The sequence below is a fragment of the Castor canadensis genome, chromosome 16 (genome assembly GCF_047511655.1).
Source record: "Castor canadensis chromosome 16, mCasCan1.hap1v2, whole genome shotgun sequence".
In the NCBI taxonomy this organism is placed as follows: Eukaryota; Metazoa; Chordata; class Mammalia; order Rodentia; family Castoridae; genus Castor; species Castor canadensis.
In genome coordinates, this window is record NC_133401.1 from 1,877,461 (window position 1) to 1,897,561 (window position 20,101).

General features: G+C 49.2%; 1 protein-coding gene across 2 annotated transcripts in view; it reads left to right on the forward strand.

The window, feature by feature from the left end:
* Positions 1-86: 86 nt before the first annotated feature.
* Cep89 (centrosomal protein 89) overlaps positions 87-20,101 on the forward strand; it is a 55,166-nt gene continuing 35,151 nt past the window's right edge. For both annotated transcript variants that reach the window (XM_020182062.2, XM_074058648.1), the window contains exons 1-5: positions 87-226; positions 3,746-3,852; positions 6,962-7,120; positions 8,608-8,791; positions 15,529-15,634. In XM_020182062.2, coding sequence (XP_020037651.2) covers positions 188-226; positions 3,746-3,852; positions 6,962-7,120; positions 8,608-8,791; positions 15,529-15,634 — 595 coding nt within the window. In that variant the 5' untranslated portion in view covers positions 87-187. The remainder of the gene's footprint in view (positions 227-3,745; positions 3,853-6,961; positions 7,121-8,607; positions 8,792-15,528; positions 15,635-20,101) is intronic.

Below are 20,101 nucleotides of genomic sequence, written 5' to 3' on the forward strand. Positions count from 1 at the left end.
CTCACCTCTGATTGGTCAATTCTAAAACACAGCCAATGGCAGGCGCGGTTGTTGCAAAGTCCACTGAGAAAAAAATGCAGCTGGCTCTGGACCAGCCCCAGCCGGCTAGCTGTAGACAGTGGTCCCGGGCCGTGGGGGCTTTTGCTGGTAAATCCGGCCCCTGATCCGGCGGCTCCCCGTAGCAAGGATGCTCCTGAGCTTTCGGAGGGACCGCAAGAGCCAGTTTGTAAGTGGACTGTCGCTCGTCCTGCACTTTATGCCCGCGGGCCGGGAGTTGAGGGGTGAGAAGTTGGAACTGGTTTGGGGTTTGACCTGAGACAGAGGAAGACAGCGGTACAGGGGGACCTGGCATTCAGTTAGAGAAGCCAACTCAAGAATCCTCCATCCTTGGGTCAGACAGGAATCGGTGACCCCCTCAACCCACCCCGCCCCACGCAAACCTGATCCACCTGGACGTCCCCGAGTGGGGTCATTATGGGCTCCACAGATGGACGTGTGAGCTGTCCCCACCCCGCCCCAGCATCTGTCTACCTGGACCGCCTCCCTCCCAGACAGCGCTTCTCTAGGTTCTCTGCTTTCCCCCGTGCTCTCCCCGAGGTCTGTTCTCCACAGAGCAGCCAAGCCAAAGGGATTGTTTTTGTTTTTGTTTTTCTTGGGGGGAGGAGGTCGGTACTTGAGCTTGAACTCACGACATCAGCTTGCTAGGCAGGCACCACTCGAACCTCTCCACCAACCAAAGGGATAGTTTTAAAATGCAAATCTAAGTATGCCTTCCCTAGAACTCGGTGCCCCCCATCACCTCTCTTTCTGTCTTCCTTCTCCCCTCCTGCCACGTTTGTGCCTCCGTTCAGACTTTTTCCTTTTCTATTTATTCTGCCTGGGTTCCTTCTCTCTAAAATCTCACAGCCTACCTGCTTATCTGCCCAGTCTCGTTTTCTGGTCACCCCTGCTGTCTTTTTTGCTTCCTCTTGGATGCTGACTCCAGCAGCCCTTTGACACACCTTCCCTTACAATCTATTGATCTTACCAGTTTTGCATTTGCAAAGCAGGTGCTCTACCACTTGAGCCACACCTCTAATCCATTTTGCTCTGGTTATTTTGGAGATAGGGGTTCCTGCAAACTATTTGCCTAGGTTGGCCTGGAACCATGATCCCTCCTGATTTTGGCTTTCCAAGAAGCTAGGATTATAGGTGGCAGCTACCAGCACCTGGCTCCAAATGACCCACTGAGCCCTTGTGTCCTTATTGTACTCTTTTCCAGCTCTGAGTTCACTGGCCATCCATTGGAGTCTCTTGTGTAGAGCCCTCAACTCCCTTGATCTATTCTTCCTTTTCCATACTTTCCTGGAAAACCCCGAAACCTAGAACTTGAATTCAGTTCCCCACAACAAAATACTTTAATGCGGATAAAGCACTATGAGAAGGGCACTCCTAGACTCATTTTTTTCTTTTTTTGGTAGCACCAGGGTTTGAACTCAGCACCTCACGATTGCTAGGCAGGCGCTCTACCACTTGAGCCACTCCGCCAGCCCTAGACTCTGTTTTAAACTGAGACCAGAGAGCATGCACTTGACTTCATGTTCTTGGTTGAAATCAATTTAAAGAGGTGGACAGTGAGAAATCATGAAGGGAAGCATAGCTTTGCATTGCAGTTTTGTTAAGTCTTCATGTTGAGTTTTTATTCCAAGCAGTGAACAAAAGATTGAGTTCTGATTGTGTGTAGAAACCCACAACTGATAGACAACCTATGGCTGCACTATTTAGGGGGAAGACTAGTCCATAAATAATTCAGCCACAATGCTAAAACAAGAACTACTGCAGAGGTCAGTTCAGGGAAGGGACAGCTAAGTCAGTCTAGAGAGTCTACCTGGCCTGGGGAGGGGGAAGGAAGAGAATTCCAGGTGGAAAAGACACATATACTAAGGACTGACAATGAATGTGTGAGATGCACTCTTTCAAAGCAACCAAGGCTGGGCATGGTGGTATATACCTGTAATCCCAGCACTCCAGAGCCTGAGGCAGTAGGAGCTCAAGTTTTAGGCCAGTCTGGGCTACATAGGGAGATCCTTTCACAAAAGAAAAAAAAAAAAATGAGTCTTATTGGGGGACCTAGTGGATGCCAGCCCCTGGGGATTCAAAAGTTAAGAAGAAAACGTGTTGGGTGCCACTGACTCTCGCCTGTAATCCTAGCTACTCAGGAGGCAGAGATGAGGAGGACTGCGGTCCAAAGCAGCCCAGCCTAATAGCTTGTGAGACCCTACCTCGAAAAAACCGACTACAAAAAAATGTCTGATGAAGTGGCTCAAGGTGTAGGCCCCAAGTTCAAAACCCAGCATTGCAAAAGAAATAAAGAGAAGAGAACATGTCTTGTCCTAGGGGGTGGGGAGGTTGAGGGAGGAGGCAGACATGACAAATGCAGGATGGTAGGCACCACCCAAAGGCTATGGTGGAGGCTACTTTAGAAGGCCTGCTCCTGTGGGTAGAACCAGGAAGACCCCATCCTCACTGCTGCCCTCCCCCCAGCTCCACAGTGCCCACCACTGACCCGTAGTGGGTGCAGGGGGCACTTTGAAAGGGTCCTTGCTAGGCAATGTGAGGGTAATTCCTGCCTTCACCTCCAGCCCATTGCCCTAGCCTCTCCCTCCTAGGTGACTTCTGGGTATTGAGTGCTTAGCCCAGCACTGGAGCACTTGTTATTTGCAGGGCACTGCCATCAGCGCCCTGCTCCCTTCCCTGCTTGTGCTATGCCTCGTCCCAGAATGTTCTGCTATCACAGTACAAATGTGGGAGCCATGGCCGTCTTTGAAGGCCCCTCCTAAATGTCGCCCAGGGGAGCATTCGAGCATCCTTTGCTTCCCCGCGCCCCCAGCACACTCCAGAGCCCTGTGTTCTAACAATAACTGAGGACCAGGTGTCTTCCTTGTTGCAATGGTGTCCTGCGCCTAGTAGGCTAGTAGGTGTGAACGAATGGCAAATGCCCAGAAATGGAGACTGGGCAAGTTCCAGAAACTTCTGACGGAACCCTGGTTACCCCCAGCATGGTTCTCTCCAACTTGTGTGTAGGATCTTGTTTTCCTTTGAGATCGCCACCTCAAATCTTCACTGAGCTCCTAGCTGGTGGTCAGTGTTCTCAGGCTAGAATGGCAGGATTGGTAAACATGAGAAAGGCAGCCGGGCACCAGTGGCTCACTCCTGTAATCCTAGCTACTTGGAGGCTGAGATTGGGAGGATCACGGTTCAAGGCAGCCTGGGCAAATAGTTCATGAGACCCTATCTCCAAAATAACCAGAGCAAATTGGAGGGGTGGCTCAAGGGGTAGAACACTTGCTTCATAAATGCAAAGTTCTCAGTTCAAACCCCAGTGCCACCAAAAAGCAAAACAAAACAAAACAAAAAAGACAAGAAAGGCACCTGCTTCTCGGGTAGTCACCATGCTCTGCAGGGGGAGGCATGGGAGACACCGCTGGGGGAGGGGGCGGTGCTGTAGGACCAGTGCAGGGGCTGAGGGTGGGTGGCTCTGGGGCATGATCAGGAAAGCTGCTCTGAGGAAGGAAGTAGGAAGGGAAAAAGCTGGCCTCCTTGGTGGGCAGCTGTGATGGCATCTCTATCCCCCTGGCCAGACAGGGGAATAGGGGATGGGGGGAAGAATGGAGCTTCTGGGTTGGTGGTCTAGGAGGTGGTGGTAGTGACAAGGACCCAGGCGACCCTCCATGCCAGTGACCTCTGCTGGGTTTCGTTTGTGCAGAGACACATCATCCATGGCTTCCTGCCTGCAGCCAGCATTGCTCCAAAGCCAGCTGTGCCCCGCACACCTCCTCCCCGCAGCCCTAACCCGTCTCCAGAGAGACCAAGGTGAGTCAGAGGAGCAGCACTGAGGGGCCAGGTGCTGGAGCCCGGAACTGTTCAGATGGCTGGAAAATCACAACTGGGTGGCTGGAGCCCTGCCCTGTAAACTGCTCGCCACAGTTCCTGGTGCATAGGGCCTGGCTGCTCTGGGGTAGCGGCGTGCACGCCGGCTACCCTTTCAGATGCAAGGCATCTCACACACCATGAGGCGTGCAATCAGTAAGTTCAAAATGCAAAGCACTGAGGCCCAGGAGTTCAGCTTAGCAGGCTATTTTATGTTATGTTATTTATTTATTTCGACAGGGTCTGCACTATGTAGCCCCGGCTGGCCTCCAACTCTTGATCGTCCTGCCTCAGCCTCTCAAGTGCTGGGATTACAGGTGTGCACCACCATGCTTGGCTCTGGTACTTTATTTATATTTTATTTTGGTACTAGGGGTTGAACCAGGGCCTGAGGCATGCTAAGCACTGAACTACATGCCCAGCCAGGTTAATGGTACTTTAAAGACAGTTATAAATCATGCACATAATTTTCTTTTTAGACACAAATCTGCCTTTTGAAAGAACTGCTTTGTAAACAGAGCATGGTGGTACGTGTCTGTAATCCCAGCGCTCAAGGGACCATGGCAGAAAGGGTTCCAGGTCAGCCTTGGTGCATCTTCATCCTTATTTCCTTTCTGGGCCACCCTACAGATAGGTATGAGATGTGCCTTATTGTTTTAGCCAGGACAGCTGTGTGGAGCCTCGTGCGCATGCTTGTGTCTGTTGTTCCTTCTCTCATGGTAACTTTAGGTCTCTGCGTGCCCACGGGGCTGTTTCCTGGGTTTCCAGGATTTCCATGCTGGTGGTGTGCTCCCCCTTGTTGTTGGCACAGTGGCACTTCTTGCCCCTTGTGTTTCAGGAGTCATTCTGCCAGGCGCTCTATAAGGGAGTGTCTTGTCAGGTTTTAAGATGGCAGTCTAATGGATGTGCAGTTCTGAGGCCATAGAAAAAAATCCAACTCAGCACCAGTCAGCACACATCACTTCTACGATTCTGACAGGTGTGGCGCTTCTCCCCACCAGCAGGAGAGCCATTGATTCTGCAGTGGACACCCACTGTTAACTGAGTGTGCATGTCGTAGAATTACTCCCATCTATCACCGTTTTCAATTGGGAGAAACGTTCATTTTTACCCACAGTGCCCAATAATGGTGTTTTCCAGAGAAGCACATAACTCCTACCCCTAAAACAGCTTACTTATAAGGTTGAATGTCTTTCAAAATGTTATCCGCTGGGTGTCCACTAATCCAGTGGCGTTCTGATGCTGTCCACCTGGAGACTGTGAGGTCCGTAGCTGGAGGGCTCAGTCCTAAGACTGCACTTTCCCACTTCAGTCTGTGTGCTGCCCACGAGGGCTCATGACCCCCTCACCTCACACGACAGTCACGGGCCCAGTCTGTTTGCCTGTGTTTCTCACCTACCACCTTCAACCCAGGGCTCCCTCCACCCCCTTTTACGTTTGATTAATTTGCTAGAGGGACTCACAGATCACAGAGAAACACGACAGCTCAAAACGGCTTTTGCTGCAAAGGGAATAAGAGAGAGCCGGTTCGAGACAAATACGGGTGACCATGGGCCTGGAGCACACCTTTAGGTTACTCTGAATGACATGTTCTCCCGAGGAAGGGGTGATGTGAACTTTTATAGTCACAGTGCACAAGACAGTCAGAAATCAGCGCATCTATGTAGCACAGTGGCGGGCCATCCGGTGATGGGTCGCAGCAGAGCTGGAAGCTCCTCCGTGGGTTCAGACACTGATTTGTGACATTCTGAGCTTAAGGTTCAAGTTGAACAGTGCGTTCCAAAACTTTTACCTGACGTCAAGGGCATGGGGGTTCGGGCCAGAGGTGGGGGCCAATGGCTATGATGGGGAATGGAGATAGCCAAGGTCGTCTGGGCTCGGTCTGGAACACCCTCCTCTCCACAGTCACCAAGTTCATAGTCTGCAGACCCTTCACTCCGGATTCGGCTTCTTCAGAGAACTTCCGTTCACACGTGTTCATCAGCTTATTACAAACAATATTTTATATTTGGGTTTGCTTTGTGGCAGAGCCTTGCAGTATAGCCCAGGCTGGCATCAAACCGGTGATCCTCCTTCCTCAGCCCCCAGAGTGCTGGGATTGCAGGCGTGAGCCTCCATGCCCAGCTATAAAGGATTTTGTAAAGGGCATAGACAGCCAGGTGAAGAAATACACAGGGCAAGGCTGGAAGGGTTCTGCACTCAGGAGTCTCTGTCCCGTGGAGTTGGGGTGTACCTGGCATGTAGATATGTCCCTCACCTTCCCAGAAGCCCCCACCTATTTGACTGTCTGTAAGCTCCCTGAACCCAGTCTTTTGCGGATGTTTTGGGATTTACTTTTGTTTTTGTTTTATTTGGAGTACTGGGGTTTGAACTCAGGGCTTCATACTTGCAAAGCAGGCACTCTACCAATTGAGTCATACCTCCAGTCCTTGCGGATGTTTTGTTTTGTCTTGCAGTGCTGGGGATCAGACCCATGGCCTTGACCTGCTTAACTTTTTGGGTCTTTTTTTTTTTTTTTGACGGTACTGGGGTTTGAACTCAGGGCCTCACACTTGCTAGGCAGGCGCTCTACCACTTGAGCCTCTTTGCCAGTCCCATTTATGTGTTTTTGTATCTCATTTTTCTCCATTCTGCTCTTTCATTTTAGTAAGAATAGTTTTTCAAATAGACTTTGGAGTCTGGTTGCCTGGGTTAGATACCTGGCTCTACTTCCTGATGGCTAGGAAGTCTTTATAAGTCATTCCATTTTTATGAAAATGGGATGAGAGTAATATTGATTCATGCAGTGCATATGAGAATCAAAGGGCTGGTGGAGTGGCTCAGGTGGTAGAGCGCTGCACCTCAGGCGCTGCAGCATGAGGCCCTGAGTTCAAGCCCCATTGCCATCAAAAAAACAGCAAAAGAGACTGGAGTGTGGGTGTCTCCTGGTGCAGTAGCCTTGGGCACACAGCCAGTGGCTGTCAGTGGACACTGGCTCAGGAGGGAACCCTGGGGTCCGGCCTTCACCTTGAATGCCCCGGCTCACTGCCTCCCCGGGATGTTCTGTCCACAGGTCTGCCCTCGCCGCAGCCATTCTGTCAACTACCCTGACTGGACGGACCGTTGCCATACCCCAGCCTCGCCAGAGATCCCGGTCCGAGAGTGACATCTCCTCCGATGACAAGGCCAGCTTCATCGAGCCCTATGCCACCACCTCAGAGCTGAGGCTTCGGTAGGGACGCATTGCTGGTTGTGCTTCCTTTAGGCAGAGGAGCAGCTTGGTATGATCACCGTGTGTTCACACCAGGACACGTATTAACGATAAGGGTCAGCAGGCTCTCGTGGCTGGCCTCAAATGGACTCTGTCCAGGGCCTTCATTGCTTGCTCTTTGCTTTTTTCCATCTTCCTTCTTTTTTTCTTCTTTCTTCTGTCTTTTTTTATTTTCTTTTTTTCTGTCTTTCTCTCCTCCTGACTTCCTTTTGTCTTTCTCCCTACCTTTCTTTCTCTGTCTTTGTCTTTCCTTCTTTCTTTCATTCTTTCTATCTTTTGTCTTTCTGTCTTTCTTTGTCTCTTTCTGTCTGTCTTTCTCTTTCTGTCTTGTTTTTTCCTTGCCTTTCTGTTTTCTTTCTTTCTTTATGTTTGTCTTTCTTTCTCTCCTTCTTTCTGTATCTGTCTCGGTCTGTCTCTTTTTCTGCGCTCTACCACTTATACCATGCCCCAATTTCTGTTAATTGCTCTTGAATCAGAATTTTCTCACGAGTGGATCTTGCTTGATTTTCACTTGTAGAAGCACTGGTTGTTCATTTTCATGGAGCACAGAATCAGAGATCTTGGTGCTGTGTTTAGCCCTCAGTAGGGCTCCTGTGCACTCCTTGAGGGAGAGGGTTCTCCCGCACCAGTTCTCACGACTCTCCTCTGAGCAGTCATGCTAGCTCCCCCTTCCTTAGGACTGTGCTGGAGCCTGTTTTCTGCTGTAACAGGGTTTTCTTTATTGTGTCCGCTGGGTTTGAGCTGACATAGGACTAGAGGGTCAGGAAGGTTTCCTCCCTGGGAAGAAAGATTGGGAAGCATTTGGAATGAGTGAGTTAGCTGATAACTGGGAGCGTGGCACGTGTGAGCCCTGAAAGAAGATGAGTGTGCCTGGGACAGCTCCCACACAGTGCAGAGTGATGGGAGACGGGTGGGGTGTGAGTGGAATCCAGGCAGAGGTAGCCTTTTCATCTGCTCAGAAGTTTGGTATGTCCCCTTGGAGTGCAGGAAGACACTGACAGGTTTTTAGGGCTCATAGGGTGGGATAGTATACCAAATTTCCTTTTTTTCCCCTCCTTTTCTGAGACAGGGTCTCATCAGCCTAGGGTGGCCTCAAACTGGAAATCCTCTGCCTCGGCCTCCCAAATGCTGGGATTACAGGTGTATGCCGCCACACCTGGCTCAAATTCACCTTTCAACTGTTGTATCTATTCACTTCCTTTTTTTTTTTTTTTCACATAAAAGTCCTGGTGTGTTGTTTTATTTTATTTATTAGTTTATTTTGGTATTACTGTGGGGATTGCACTCAGGGCCTTACACCTGCTAGGCAGATGCTCTACCACTGGAACCACTCCTCCAGCTTTCTGTATTGTTCATGTAGTGAAACCTCCACGGGGCTGAAGTGTAGGTCAGTGGTGGAGTGTTCACCTAACGTGCTTGTTCATTTTACTCTTTAACACTTGATATAGGCCAAGCTGGCAGACTGAGATGGGAAAAACTTCTCTACCATCCTTTGAAACACTGGGCTTTGGTGAAGAAGAGGATACTGAAACCCAGGCGTCCAGCAGCACCAAGGAGTCAGGGGCTGGCAGCACCAGGAAAGACGAGGGAGCTTGCAGAGGCGCTATATACGCGGTGTCACACAGAAACCAGGTGATCTGCACATGTGACATTAACGTACTCTAAGGTGTACAAAGTGCATGAGCAAGTACCTCCTCTTCTCTATTCTGCACTTGATTTCTTTCAATTTAGGTTTTCTGTTTTTGATGGCACTGGGTTTTGAACTCAGGGCCTCATGCTTGCTAGGCCACTTGAATCACTCCACCAGCCCTTTTCTGTGTTGGATTTTTTTTTTTTTTCTTTTTTTGTGGTACTGGAGTTGGACTCAAGACCTTCACCCTGAGCCCCTCTACCAGTCCTTTTTTTGGGTTTTTTTTGTGAAGGGTTTTTTGAGATAGAGTCTCATGAACTATTTGCCCAAGCTGGCTTCAAACTGCGATCCTCCTGATCTCTGAACTCCTGAGTAGCTAGGATTACAGGTGTGAGCCACTGGCACCTGGCTTGTGTTAGATATTTTTGAAATAGGGTCTCTCAAACTATTTGCCCAGAGGTGATCCTCTTGATTCCTGCCTCCTAAGTAGGTAGCTAGGATTACAGGTGTGAGCCCTGGCAACTGGCAGTACTGGAGTTTGAAGTCAGGGCCTTGCATTGGTTAAGAAAGCAGTCCAGCACTTGAGTCACGCCTCCCATCCTTTTTGCTTTAGGCATTTATGCCCACGCCATTCTGGACTGCTATCCCCTTATTTATGCTTCTTGCATATTTGGGCTATCATAATACCCAGAGATGGGGCATGGTTGAGATGGGGTCTCTTTTTGCCTAGGCTGGTCTCAAACCACAGTCCTCCCAATCTCTGCCTCCTGAATATCTGGATTTCAGGCATAAGCCACCATTCCTCGCCCTTCTTTGTGGTGTTAATGTGATGTCTATGAGAAGCTAGTAATCCTGCTGTTTGACCCAGAAAGATCATTTCCTCTCTGTTTTCTGGTGCCACTCTATACATTGCACTCTTTGTTCAAATTGGTGCTGACGAGAAGAGTATGTCCTGTGTTTCTCGATAGTAGCCAACAGTGTTTGATGCTCACCCCATGTGCATTTGTCTCAGCCGATGCCCCACCGGCTCTGCAAGTTCTCGCCTCTGCCCTGGATCACCAGCTGCTGTGCTGCTCCTTATTTGTGGACTGTGCTCCCAGGGCTGTGCAAACCACATAGTGCCATGTCTTCACTGGCAAGAGGCCACACCACAATCACTTTTTCCATTCTGTTTTTCACCATCCTGTAAGTTATTCATAGCACACGGCCTTACAGCATTGAGCTACGTTTATACTGATTATATTGGTTATCCTTTTCTATGTTTTTTGTTTGTTTTTGTTCTTTTGTTTGTATTTATTTTTTGCAGGACCAGGGTTTGAACTCAGGGACTCACACTTGCTAGGCAGGTGCTCTACCACTTGAGCCACTGCCACTCTGCCAGCCCTCCTCTTCTATGTTAAAGCATATTTTTAATGGGCTAAGAAGCTTATTTGGAGGAGTTCTTTTGTGAGTTTTTGTTTTCTTTTTATTATGCAGTACTCAGGGCCTACACCTTGAGCCACTCCACCACCCCTTTTTTGTGATGGGTTTTTTCCAGATAGGGTCTCGTGAACTATTTGCCTGGGACTGGCTTCAAACCATGATCCTCCTGATCTTTGCCTCCTGAGTAGCTAGGATTACAGGCATAAGCCACCGGCGCCCGGCTCTGGGTTTCGTCTTTGAATAATCATATTACCTGTTTGTTTTGTTCTCCTTTGGGAGCCCCTGTGATGCATTTGTTGGATCTCCTTAATTCATCTTCTGTAGCTCTTTTTCTGTGCCTGGTGTCCATCCTCTTTCCGCCACTACAGTGGAATATCTGAGATAATTCACTCATGAAGAGAAAAGGGTATGCTGGGCATGGTGGCACCTACAATCCCAGTACTCAGGAGCCCAACGCTGGAGGATTGTAAATTTAAGTCCAACCTGGACTACATAGGGAGACCCCGTCTCACTCCCCAGCACCCCACAAAACAAACACAAATCAGAGAGTTTGTTTTGGTTCACAGTATCAGAGCTCCCAGTCCAAGACTGGGTGGACCCATTGCCTTGGGTCGCCTGGGGACCTGCCATGTGACAGTGACCAAGAGCATGTGGTGAGCAAAGTGCTCAAATTAGGGCTGAAAGCCAGGCGTGTGAGGGTCAGGCCAGGCCCTCACCTCCCTTGGGGACACTCCTAGTGACCTAGAAACCTGCCACAGGGCTCTGGTTCCTAAAGCTCTCCCCACCCCCAGTGGTGCCACCCTGGGGACCAGGGTCATGAGCCTCTGGGGGACGTTCAGCATCCAAACTGTAGGGCCCTCCATTTTTCCTTCCAACACCACCCTGTGTGATGCTTCTTGTGTACTCCCAGCTCTCACCATGCTTTATTTCTTCTGTTGTGGTCTTCCGCTCCCATCGGTTGTCATGTTCTATCTATGTTTTGGTTTTTGCTCTTTTACTTTTCATAGCTTGCTGCCGCTTTACTGCTTTTCTTGGCTCCAGAATCTCTTTTTGTTTGTTTGTTTGTTTTTGCTGTGCTGGAGGTGAAACTCAGGATCTCATGCTTGCTAGGCAGCTACTCTACTACTGAGCTACGTCCCTACAGCTTGCTTTGGGCCGTTTATGTCTATGTGCGTGCTGTGTTATTCTCAGAGAGGATGTCGGCTGGGCTGTGCACAGCACTTCCTGTTGGCGTCTCCCCCGTCTGCTGCTTGTGGGGTGACTGTCCTTCTCCTGGGACCCTCCACACACTTGATCTCATTGCACCTGTCAGGGAGCACTGTGGACCTTTGTGACTGTGGTGCTGGTATTTGGAGCACCTGCACTCGGCCTGAAGTCTGAGGAGTTTGGGGTTTGGGTTAGCTGGTACCTGAGATACCCTTGGCCTCCTCTTTGTGGTCTCCAGTGGTTGTGGGAGGTCCTGGTCCCCAACATAAAGGAAGAGGTATAAGTGTGAGTGTGTGAGCGTTCTTTCTCGTCAGCATTCTTCCTTTGTTCCAGATTTCATAGATTCAGTCAACACCTCATGGACTGGGATTGACCAGGCTTCCTTTCTTTTCTCCATGCCTTTGATTGACCTCAGTGGGTGTGAAGGGAGGAGAGTGTAGCATCCAGCAGCCTTTCCCCAGTAGGTATCATGGAAGCTCTTCTATTGTGTGTCCCCGCTGTTGCTGTGTTTGGATTTGCAGAGCATCTTGGCATAAGACTCCATATGTTTTTTCAGCCAGCCAGTGACAAGCTGATATTGAATATGTACCAGATTCTGAGAGATCAATCCCAGAGCAGGCAGACCGGTTCTGTCTGGAAACCGATGGTGGCCAGAGTTGGCATGGTGGTGCACACTGATGGAGTGATGCTGTTGTTACTAGTCTAAATGTTCTCCACCGTCTGTCTGTGTGAGTACACGACTGAACCTGTCCTACCAGTGGGAGAATCTCTGTATGCCAAGAATGCTGGGCGTTCTTTTCTTGCTGAGAGCAAGGATTGTCCAGAGTTTTAAATGTTCATTTTACAATTTCCTTTTCATTGCATGAGTAATTCATGATCCACACTTCTTACAAGAACTTAGATACTAGTCATAACCAGAACCCTCCGAAGAAGCCCTTCCCTTCCTCTCCTGGTCCTCTTCGCCCCAGGAGAGATCTGTGGTCAGTCTGATGCTCCCTCCTATTTTTGGCTGCAAATAATGGAGTAGACAAAAATAACAGAGTACGGCTTATATATAGACATTCACCCCTCTGGTAATAAAGCCAAGAGGTAGGAATTACGATGATTGAGCTGCTATGAAGAGGTAGGGGTTTCAGTGTTTGACCTCGGATTCCCTTGGCCTTCTCTTCATGGTCACAGTGGTTACAGGAGGTCCTGGTCCCAAAGCAGAAAGGAAGAGGTGGGGGTAGGTCTTTCTCCTTAGACTGTACTTTTTTTTTATTAGGACCATTTTTTTTTCTGGAAGCCTTTCAGCAAGAGGCTGAGTGGTCACATCCCCATCTCTTGAACACCTTTCACTAAGGGAGTCATAGCCTAGGGCTGAGACCACCAGCACCGACACTAACCAGCATCCTCTTAGGAAAGTAAAAAGGGGAAACTGGAGGCTGGGTGGGCCATGCTGTGGGTGGGCCTGCCACGTGGGCAATGGACCCTCCTGCAGTGTCCCTGTCTGCATTTACACATGTCCATCTGTGTGCAGACAGACATTTTCACTGTGTGTGCTGCGCGTGTGTGTCTGTGTGTACTCAGACACTGAGTCTGCTCTACCAGTGCCAGTGCCTCTGCATGCACTTGACCTCTCTGGTATCAGAAGGCCATGACTGCAAGTAAGGCATCGCACCCCACCAATGTGCGAGCACACCAATTTCCAGGGTCTCCTCCATGCAGCAGGTGAGGAAGCACTGAGAGTTCATCCTAAGGTGACAAGTTCAGACCCAGGAGGTCCTTGAATCTTATTCATGAAAACTGCCGTTTCAGGTTAGTCTTTGGTTCACAGCTCCTGCTCACACGTTCTCATCGGTCTTCCCCCCAAGGTAGAGGTCTTTCCACCCTCAGGCCATTCAGCCTCTAACGGCCACGTAATGCATTTTGGGTAGCTTGTTATGGTAGCATTGCTGACATGGGAGGGCGTCTGGACATGTGCTGGGGTGGCTGTGGGCTGGATTACTAAGTTGATCATGGCTGGCTCTGAGCCATCCCAGTCGTCCACTCACAAGGCTGCACACTGCAGCTTTCTTGCGATTTTGCCAGGTTTTGTGCTCTCTCTCTTTCATTCCCAAGTACAGAAGACTTCTGACCTCACAGATTAGTTTTGTACATTTTCCATCTTTATAGGTGTGAAATCATAGGCACACATTCTTGCATATGACTACTGTTAGGGATATACAGACCTAAAATCACACCTTCCTGGTAATTGTGTCACTGTGAAGTGAATGTCTTTGTCACTGAAAATGCGTCTGCCTTAATACCTGTCTTGACCAACACTTCCCATCTTCCTGTTTTCATAGTCAGTTTCTTTCCATTCTTTAATTTTAGCCTGTCTATCTTTTAAAATTTTTTGTTGTTGTTTCTTCAGCCTTTCTATATTCTTATATGTAGATGTGTCTTACAGATAGCATATCATTTTAAAAACTGTGTTTAGTGACATGTAATCTCTAGATCAAAGGATTTTCCCATTTCAATAACATATACAGTTCAATGTAGCATATAGTTTTTGTTAACCCAATTAAAAAATCTTTATCCTTCTTTCTTTTTTAGAGACAGAGTCTCACTGTGTATCACAGGCTGGTGAGGAACTCGTGGTCCTCCTGCTTCAGCCTCCTGAGTGCTGGAATTATAGGTTTCCCCCTTCCCTGTTTTTGTCTTTTAACTGGAAGATTTAGTCCTTTTAGTAGAGTTGGCTTTTTTGGTATGTGTGGAGCTAGAGATGGAACCCAGGGCCTTGCATCTGCTGGGCAAGTGCTCTACCACTGAGCTCTGTCAGCCCTTTGATTTAGTCCTTTGATATTAGTGAATATGCAGATAGATTTGAGTTTAAATTTTACATTGTATTTTCCTTTTCCTACATATTATACATTTTTTCCTTCCTTTTTCTTTTCTCCCCCCAGTATTGGGGAATGAGCTGAGGACCTCGCACTTATTAGGCAAACACTCCCCCTCCCCTCCCAGCTATGCTGGTATTGTATAGTGTCTTTTCTTCTCACCTTTCTTCTTCTGGATTGATGTTTTGTTTTCAGTTGTTCTATTTCTTTCCTTTATACTTTGGAAATTGTACTCTTTTTATTCTAGAAGCTACCCTGGAAATTATAGCATGTATATGCTTTGCTCTTTAAAGTCCAGGCTCTACCCAGGGAGGGGACAAAAGAGTGCATGACAGGTGCCACAGGCAGACAGGGAAAGGCCTACTGGCTGGCCTTTACCCCCAGCCACATGTATTAATACTAATTAATATCAAAAACTATGCCACCTAGCTGGGCATAGTGGCACGCACCCATAATCCCAGCACTTAGGAGGCTGAGGCAGGAGGACTGCATGTCTGAGGACAGCTACATCGTGAGAGTCTGTCTCAAAGAAAAAAAGTCATCTAGCCAAGTGGAGACTGCTGGCCCAGGCTGATCACAAGCAAGACTTAACTAGGAATCAGGGAAGCAGAAGGGAGCAGACCTGGGGAGCTCCAGTTCTGGTTTGCAGGATCTGCTTCGCTGCTCTGTCTTGGGCACACTTTGTCCCTGTCCCCCAGAGCCCTGCCACCAGAAATTTCTCCTCGTCAGCAGGGCCCTGCCACTGTGCATGATAACCTGCATGAATTAATAGTAACAGACAGTGGAGCAGAGGTTTCCCTCCCATCAGGAAACACGCTCACAGTGGAATTGCGCTGATGGGCAGCCCTCCTAGCTGTTGCCTGGGTGACATTCCCACAGAGAGATAGATACCACAGTGTAGACACCAGGCTGGAGTGGTATGGGGTGTTGTGCAGAGTGGGTGAGAGGCAGCCCCTTTCCCCGAGAGGGTCCCTGACAGGCATGCAGAAGGGAAGTGCCCTGGGTAGCATGAGCAGGACATGAAGCTCTCTGAGACCTAAGCTGAACTTGAATGACCTTGTCCTGGTCACCAGGCTTTTCATGAGGCCAGGAGGTTTCTTCCCCACCCTCTGGATGGAGCCTTTTAATCTCATTCTGGAAAGCAGCTTAGTTGCTGGGGGGGGGGGGTAGCGGTGGGGAAGGTGAGAGCTAAGATGTTCTACACAGGCAACACTTACCCCGTGTTTGCCTCTGTCTTTTGTAACAAAAAGGTGCTATTGTCACATGAAGAGGACAGTGAAGACGAGGAGAATGTTTCTGAGCACGATGGGCTTTCAGGCATCTCACAGCTTACCCTGCAGCATACACAACCGAAAGGTAAACGAGTACATGTATGTTAAACATAAGAGTGTTTTGTGATATAAACACTGGTCACCAGATTGGCACCATTGCACCACTGTACTGCGGCTCTGATTTTAACCAGATCTAGACTTGAACTTTATCCTCAACACAAGTCAGTTCTTCTACAGACAATTCCCAGTTGTCAGGTTGCCTTGAAAACATAGGGTGCTCTCTTTAGAACCCCTTTAGCCTGCTCTCTGGGCCATGAGAGGACATGTGGGGCAGAGAGCAGGTACTGAGGCAGTGACATCCTACACACCCTTTCCCTCTGCAATTGGAATGAGGACAAGGTCATGTCACTGGGTTGCCACACTTGTCCAGCGCCTGGAGCAGGGCCTGGCCATAGGGCCATCAGTGAAGGGCCTGTTAGATGCTTGAGTACCTTGGTGTGTTTCTGCAGGTGTGCATCACCTGTCTTTATGTGTTTTATTTGGCACAGTGAGAGAATTCGGTGCATTATAGCAAAGGTAAGAAGCAGTTTTGAGGTTCTTACAAGATGGCCTGTGTTCACAAAGTGAGGAAGAGCCTGGCATGCAGAGGGCAAGAGGAATGCTCTGTCATGACCTCAGAATTGCTTGGGCCCTGGCACACTTTCATGTCCATCCGTTTAGAAGGTCCTGATGGAATGCAGAATGCCAGGCTCTCACGATGTAGCTGTCCTCAAACATGCAGTCCTCCGGCCTCAGCCTCCTAAATGCTGGGATTATGGGCGGGTGCCACCATGCCCAGCTGGTTGACATGGTTTTGATATTAATTAGTATTAGTAAATGTAGCTGAGAGTGTAGGTCAGTGGTAGAGTATATGAGGTTCTGGGTTTAACCCCCAGCATTCCCCCAACTGAGTTCATTAATAAAAACTAGTATTAAATTCATTGTAAAAAAAAAACACTCTACGGAAATATGTAAAGCTAACCACATAAAAGTCGTACTCCATAAGTACTTTCAGCCCTTCAGAGCGTGTACATGTACAAAGTACACGCTGTTTTTTCCCTACCATTTTTATCTCACAGTTTAGTTGGATAGCTTCCCGTGTCCACGCGTGTGGTCCTCCTCCCTTTCTAACATCTGCCTTGTGGCCGGGTTTGTCACTCACCACTCAAGATTCAATCAGGAAGCAGAACCTGTGTAGTGATTTGAACAGGGGAAGATTAAAGAATGATTCATCTAATAGGGTTGCCCACCCAAGGGGTAAAGAGAACTCTCCAGAATGTAGGAATAGCAGATAGAAGGCTCAGCCATTATCTCTAGGACTGAGGCAGAGTGCAGGAGGAGGAAGAGGCTGCCTGGAGGGGCCACCCCAGAGTGGAGATCAAGGGCTTGTTTGGGGACAGTGTGGCATGGCCTGCTGATGAAGAGCTTTGCTGAGGCACTGCTCTCTGGGGCAGGCCACCAAGGGGTGTCACCAGTGGGGAGGTGCTGCATGTTGCTGGCCACCAAATGGAAAAGAAAAAAAGAAGAGAAGGAGGAAGGAAGCAGGGAGGGAAGGGAGGGTGAGAGGGAGGGAGGAAGGGGGAGGCCAAGCCCTTTCTCCTCCAGTGTCCCTTGAGACCCTGAGCTCCGTATTTCTAACCAACACCAGGGAATCCAAGGTGGTGACCCATGGCCAACAGATCAGGAACACTGGCTTCTAGTGGCTGGTTCTTGAGTCTGACGTTTCCAGGTGACAAGCAGCTTGGCTGAGTTACATGCCCTCCTCTACTCAGTCTGAGATCCTCTCTTAGAGTACCACGAGTAAAAATTAAGTCATACCTGAGCCCAGCGTTTTCCACCCAGAGTGGTAGTTTTATCGAAAACTGAAGTCCTGTCAGCCTGACATCTTGATGCACTCCAGCCAGATCCCTGCCAGGGAGACCAGACTCGCAGGTCCCTTGGTCAAGGTACCAGTTCTGTGGTCACAGCTGCGGTTGCTCCTGGGTGCTGCTCCCCTCTTGTGTTCTGGCTCCTTATCTTTGGCTCCACAGTCCCTGCCCACTGCTGCTTCTCTTTCTCCTCCATGTCCTACGGTGTCACCTGACACATCTCCCCACACTTGTCCCTTTCCTTATTGGACATGGACACGGACACAGCTGTGATTTTCTGCCTCCCTCTTAAGTGACTGGCTAGGAACTTTCCAAGGGACCACTCACATCTCATGTGTCCTCCCCTCCCTGGCTGCCCCTCATCTCCTTGACAGGCTCCTCTTTCTCTACCTGCCCCTACATGTCTCCTAGGCCCAGTCTTGGCCCTTTTCTCTACTCCCCAAGCTCTGCCCCCTGCCTTTACCCACCCTGCTTCACACACTGTTTGTTGTTTCTCCCAGCTGGTGACGGCAGGCACACACGTGCTATTATTTGAGTCTGTTCATCCCTCCACTCAACCAGCAGAGGTGGATGTATAAATGGAGGCCCAGTGTATTTTCGCATCATGATCGCAGCCAGAGCCATCTTTTTTTTTTTTTTTTTTTTTTATACTGGGCTTTGAACTCAGGCCTTTGACTTGCTAGGCAGATGCTCTACCACTCTAGCCCTCCTTTTCTGCCCTGGTGATTTTGGAGGTTGGGTCGTGGATTTTGCCCAGGCTGGCCTGGAACACGATCCTCCTATTTTTAGGCTTCCTGCTGTCACTGGGATGGACAGGTGCAAGTCACCATGTCCAGCTTCTTTCCATTGAGATGGGGTCTCAAAAACTATTGGCCTGACTGGTCTTGAACCTCCATCCTCCTGATCTCAGCCTCCCAAGTAGCTAAGATTATAGGCGTGGGCCACCTGTGCCTGACTCACAGCCATTTTTTTTTTTGCAGTACTGGGGTTGGAACTCAGGGCCTACACCTTGAGTCCACTCCACCTGCCCTTTTTGGTGATGTTGTGAAGGGTTTTTTTGGTTGAGTATTTTTAGAGATAGGGTCTCACAAACTATTTGCCAGGACTGGCTTCGAACCGTGATCCTCCTGATCTCTGCCTCCTGAGTATCTGGGATTACAGGTATGAGCCACCAGTGCCCGGCTCTTTTAAAAATATGAGCCTGGTGGTGTCTCCTCCCACCCCATGCACCCATGCCCTCTTGGCTCAGTCTTTTCTGTGCCAGGCCTGGCTCCAGCTGACCTTCTGTAGTCCCTCTGTGTTTGTTTCCTTCCTCACCTTCATGATGTCCCCACCTGCCACTGGACCTCTGTGTGTGCCATTCTCCCTCCCCACCATGTAAGCTCTCTTGTGTGGACAGGTGGAGGGCGGAGAGGGGGCTGTGTCCATTTGACTTTTACACATTCAGATACTTCCAAAAGGAAACATGCACTTGATAACCAGGTTACCTCTAGGCAGGGAAAGGCTTGTGATTGTGGCAGTACTGGGATTTGAACTCAGAGCTGTAGTGCTTGCCAGGCAGGCACTCTACCACTTGAGCCACACCTCCAGCACGGCAGAGTTTTGAGCTGTGTGTATTGTTAGAACTTTTGACAGAAGGGATGTGTTTGTGGCGTGTGAATTTTCTCTAAAGATACATCTTTAGATGCCTGGCGTGGAGCCTTCCTTGTTACTCACCCACACAAGTAGTGGAAATGAGAAAGCTGAGGGCTCTGGTGGGCTTTTTGAGAAATGTCAGGTAAGAAAACAGGAAGTGAACGTCCAGAGGGCCCAGCGTGCACGTGAAATGAAAAAGTGGCCTTGATGTGGTGAGAACGGCAGTTTAATCTTCTTCAGGCTCTTTGCTGAGATGCTGATGACCAAGAGCAGAGCAAACTGATGGTTTCTTGGGGAAATCAGTGAATCTCCCTTGAAAGCTTCCTCTGATGACACTTCTGAACATGTCCAAAAGTGGAGAGAATGCACAATGACACACTCACATCCCTGCCACCCTGCTCCATAGCTGCCAGCTCTTGCTGTTCACAAAAACTCCATCAAATACGGAGGGGATGCCAAGCCAAGGCTAATTCAAAAACTGTTATTAAGCTGGGCACTGGTGGCTTGTGCCTGCAATCCCTGCAGCTCAGGAGGCAGAGATCAGGAGGATCGAGGTCCAAAGCCAGCCTGGGCAAATAGTTCCTCGAGACCCTATCTCAAAAAACCCTTCACAAAAATAGGGCTGGGGGAATGGCCCAAGGTGAAGGCCATGAGTTCAAACCCCAGTACTGGAAAAAACAACAACAACAAAAAAAAAAGACATAAATTTTCTAAGGTATAGCTCAGTGGCACAGCACTTGCCTAGTGAATATAAGACCCTGGTTCCATCCCTAACTGCAAAACACGTATCACTTTAAACGTTTCCTCATCAGAAATTTACTCAGCACCTCCCATGTGACAGGTGACAGAGCTCTGTACCTCTACCCTCACAGTCCAGTTCTGGAAGACGAGGGACAGATTAGATTGCAGACTGCCAGCTGGGGTGTAAGGCAGGGATGAGGAGGCCCAGAGCAGGGGAGCATCCCCGGTGCCTGCCTGGTGACAAGGTGGCCTGGAGAGGAGGGTTCACA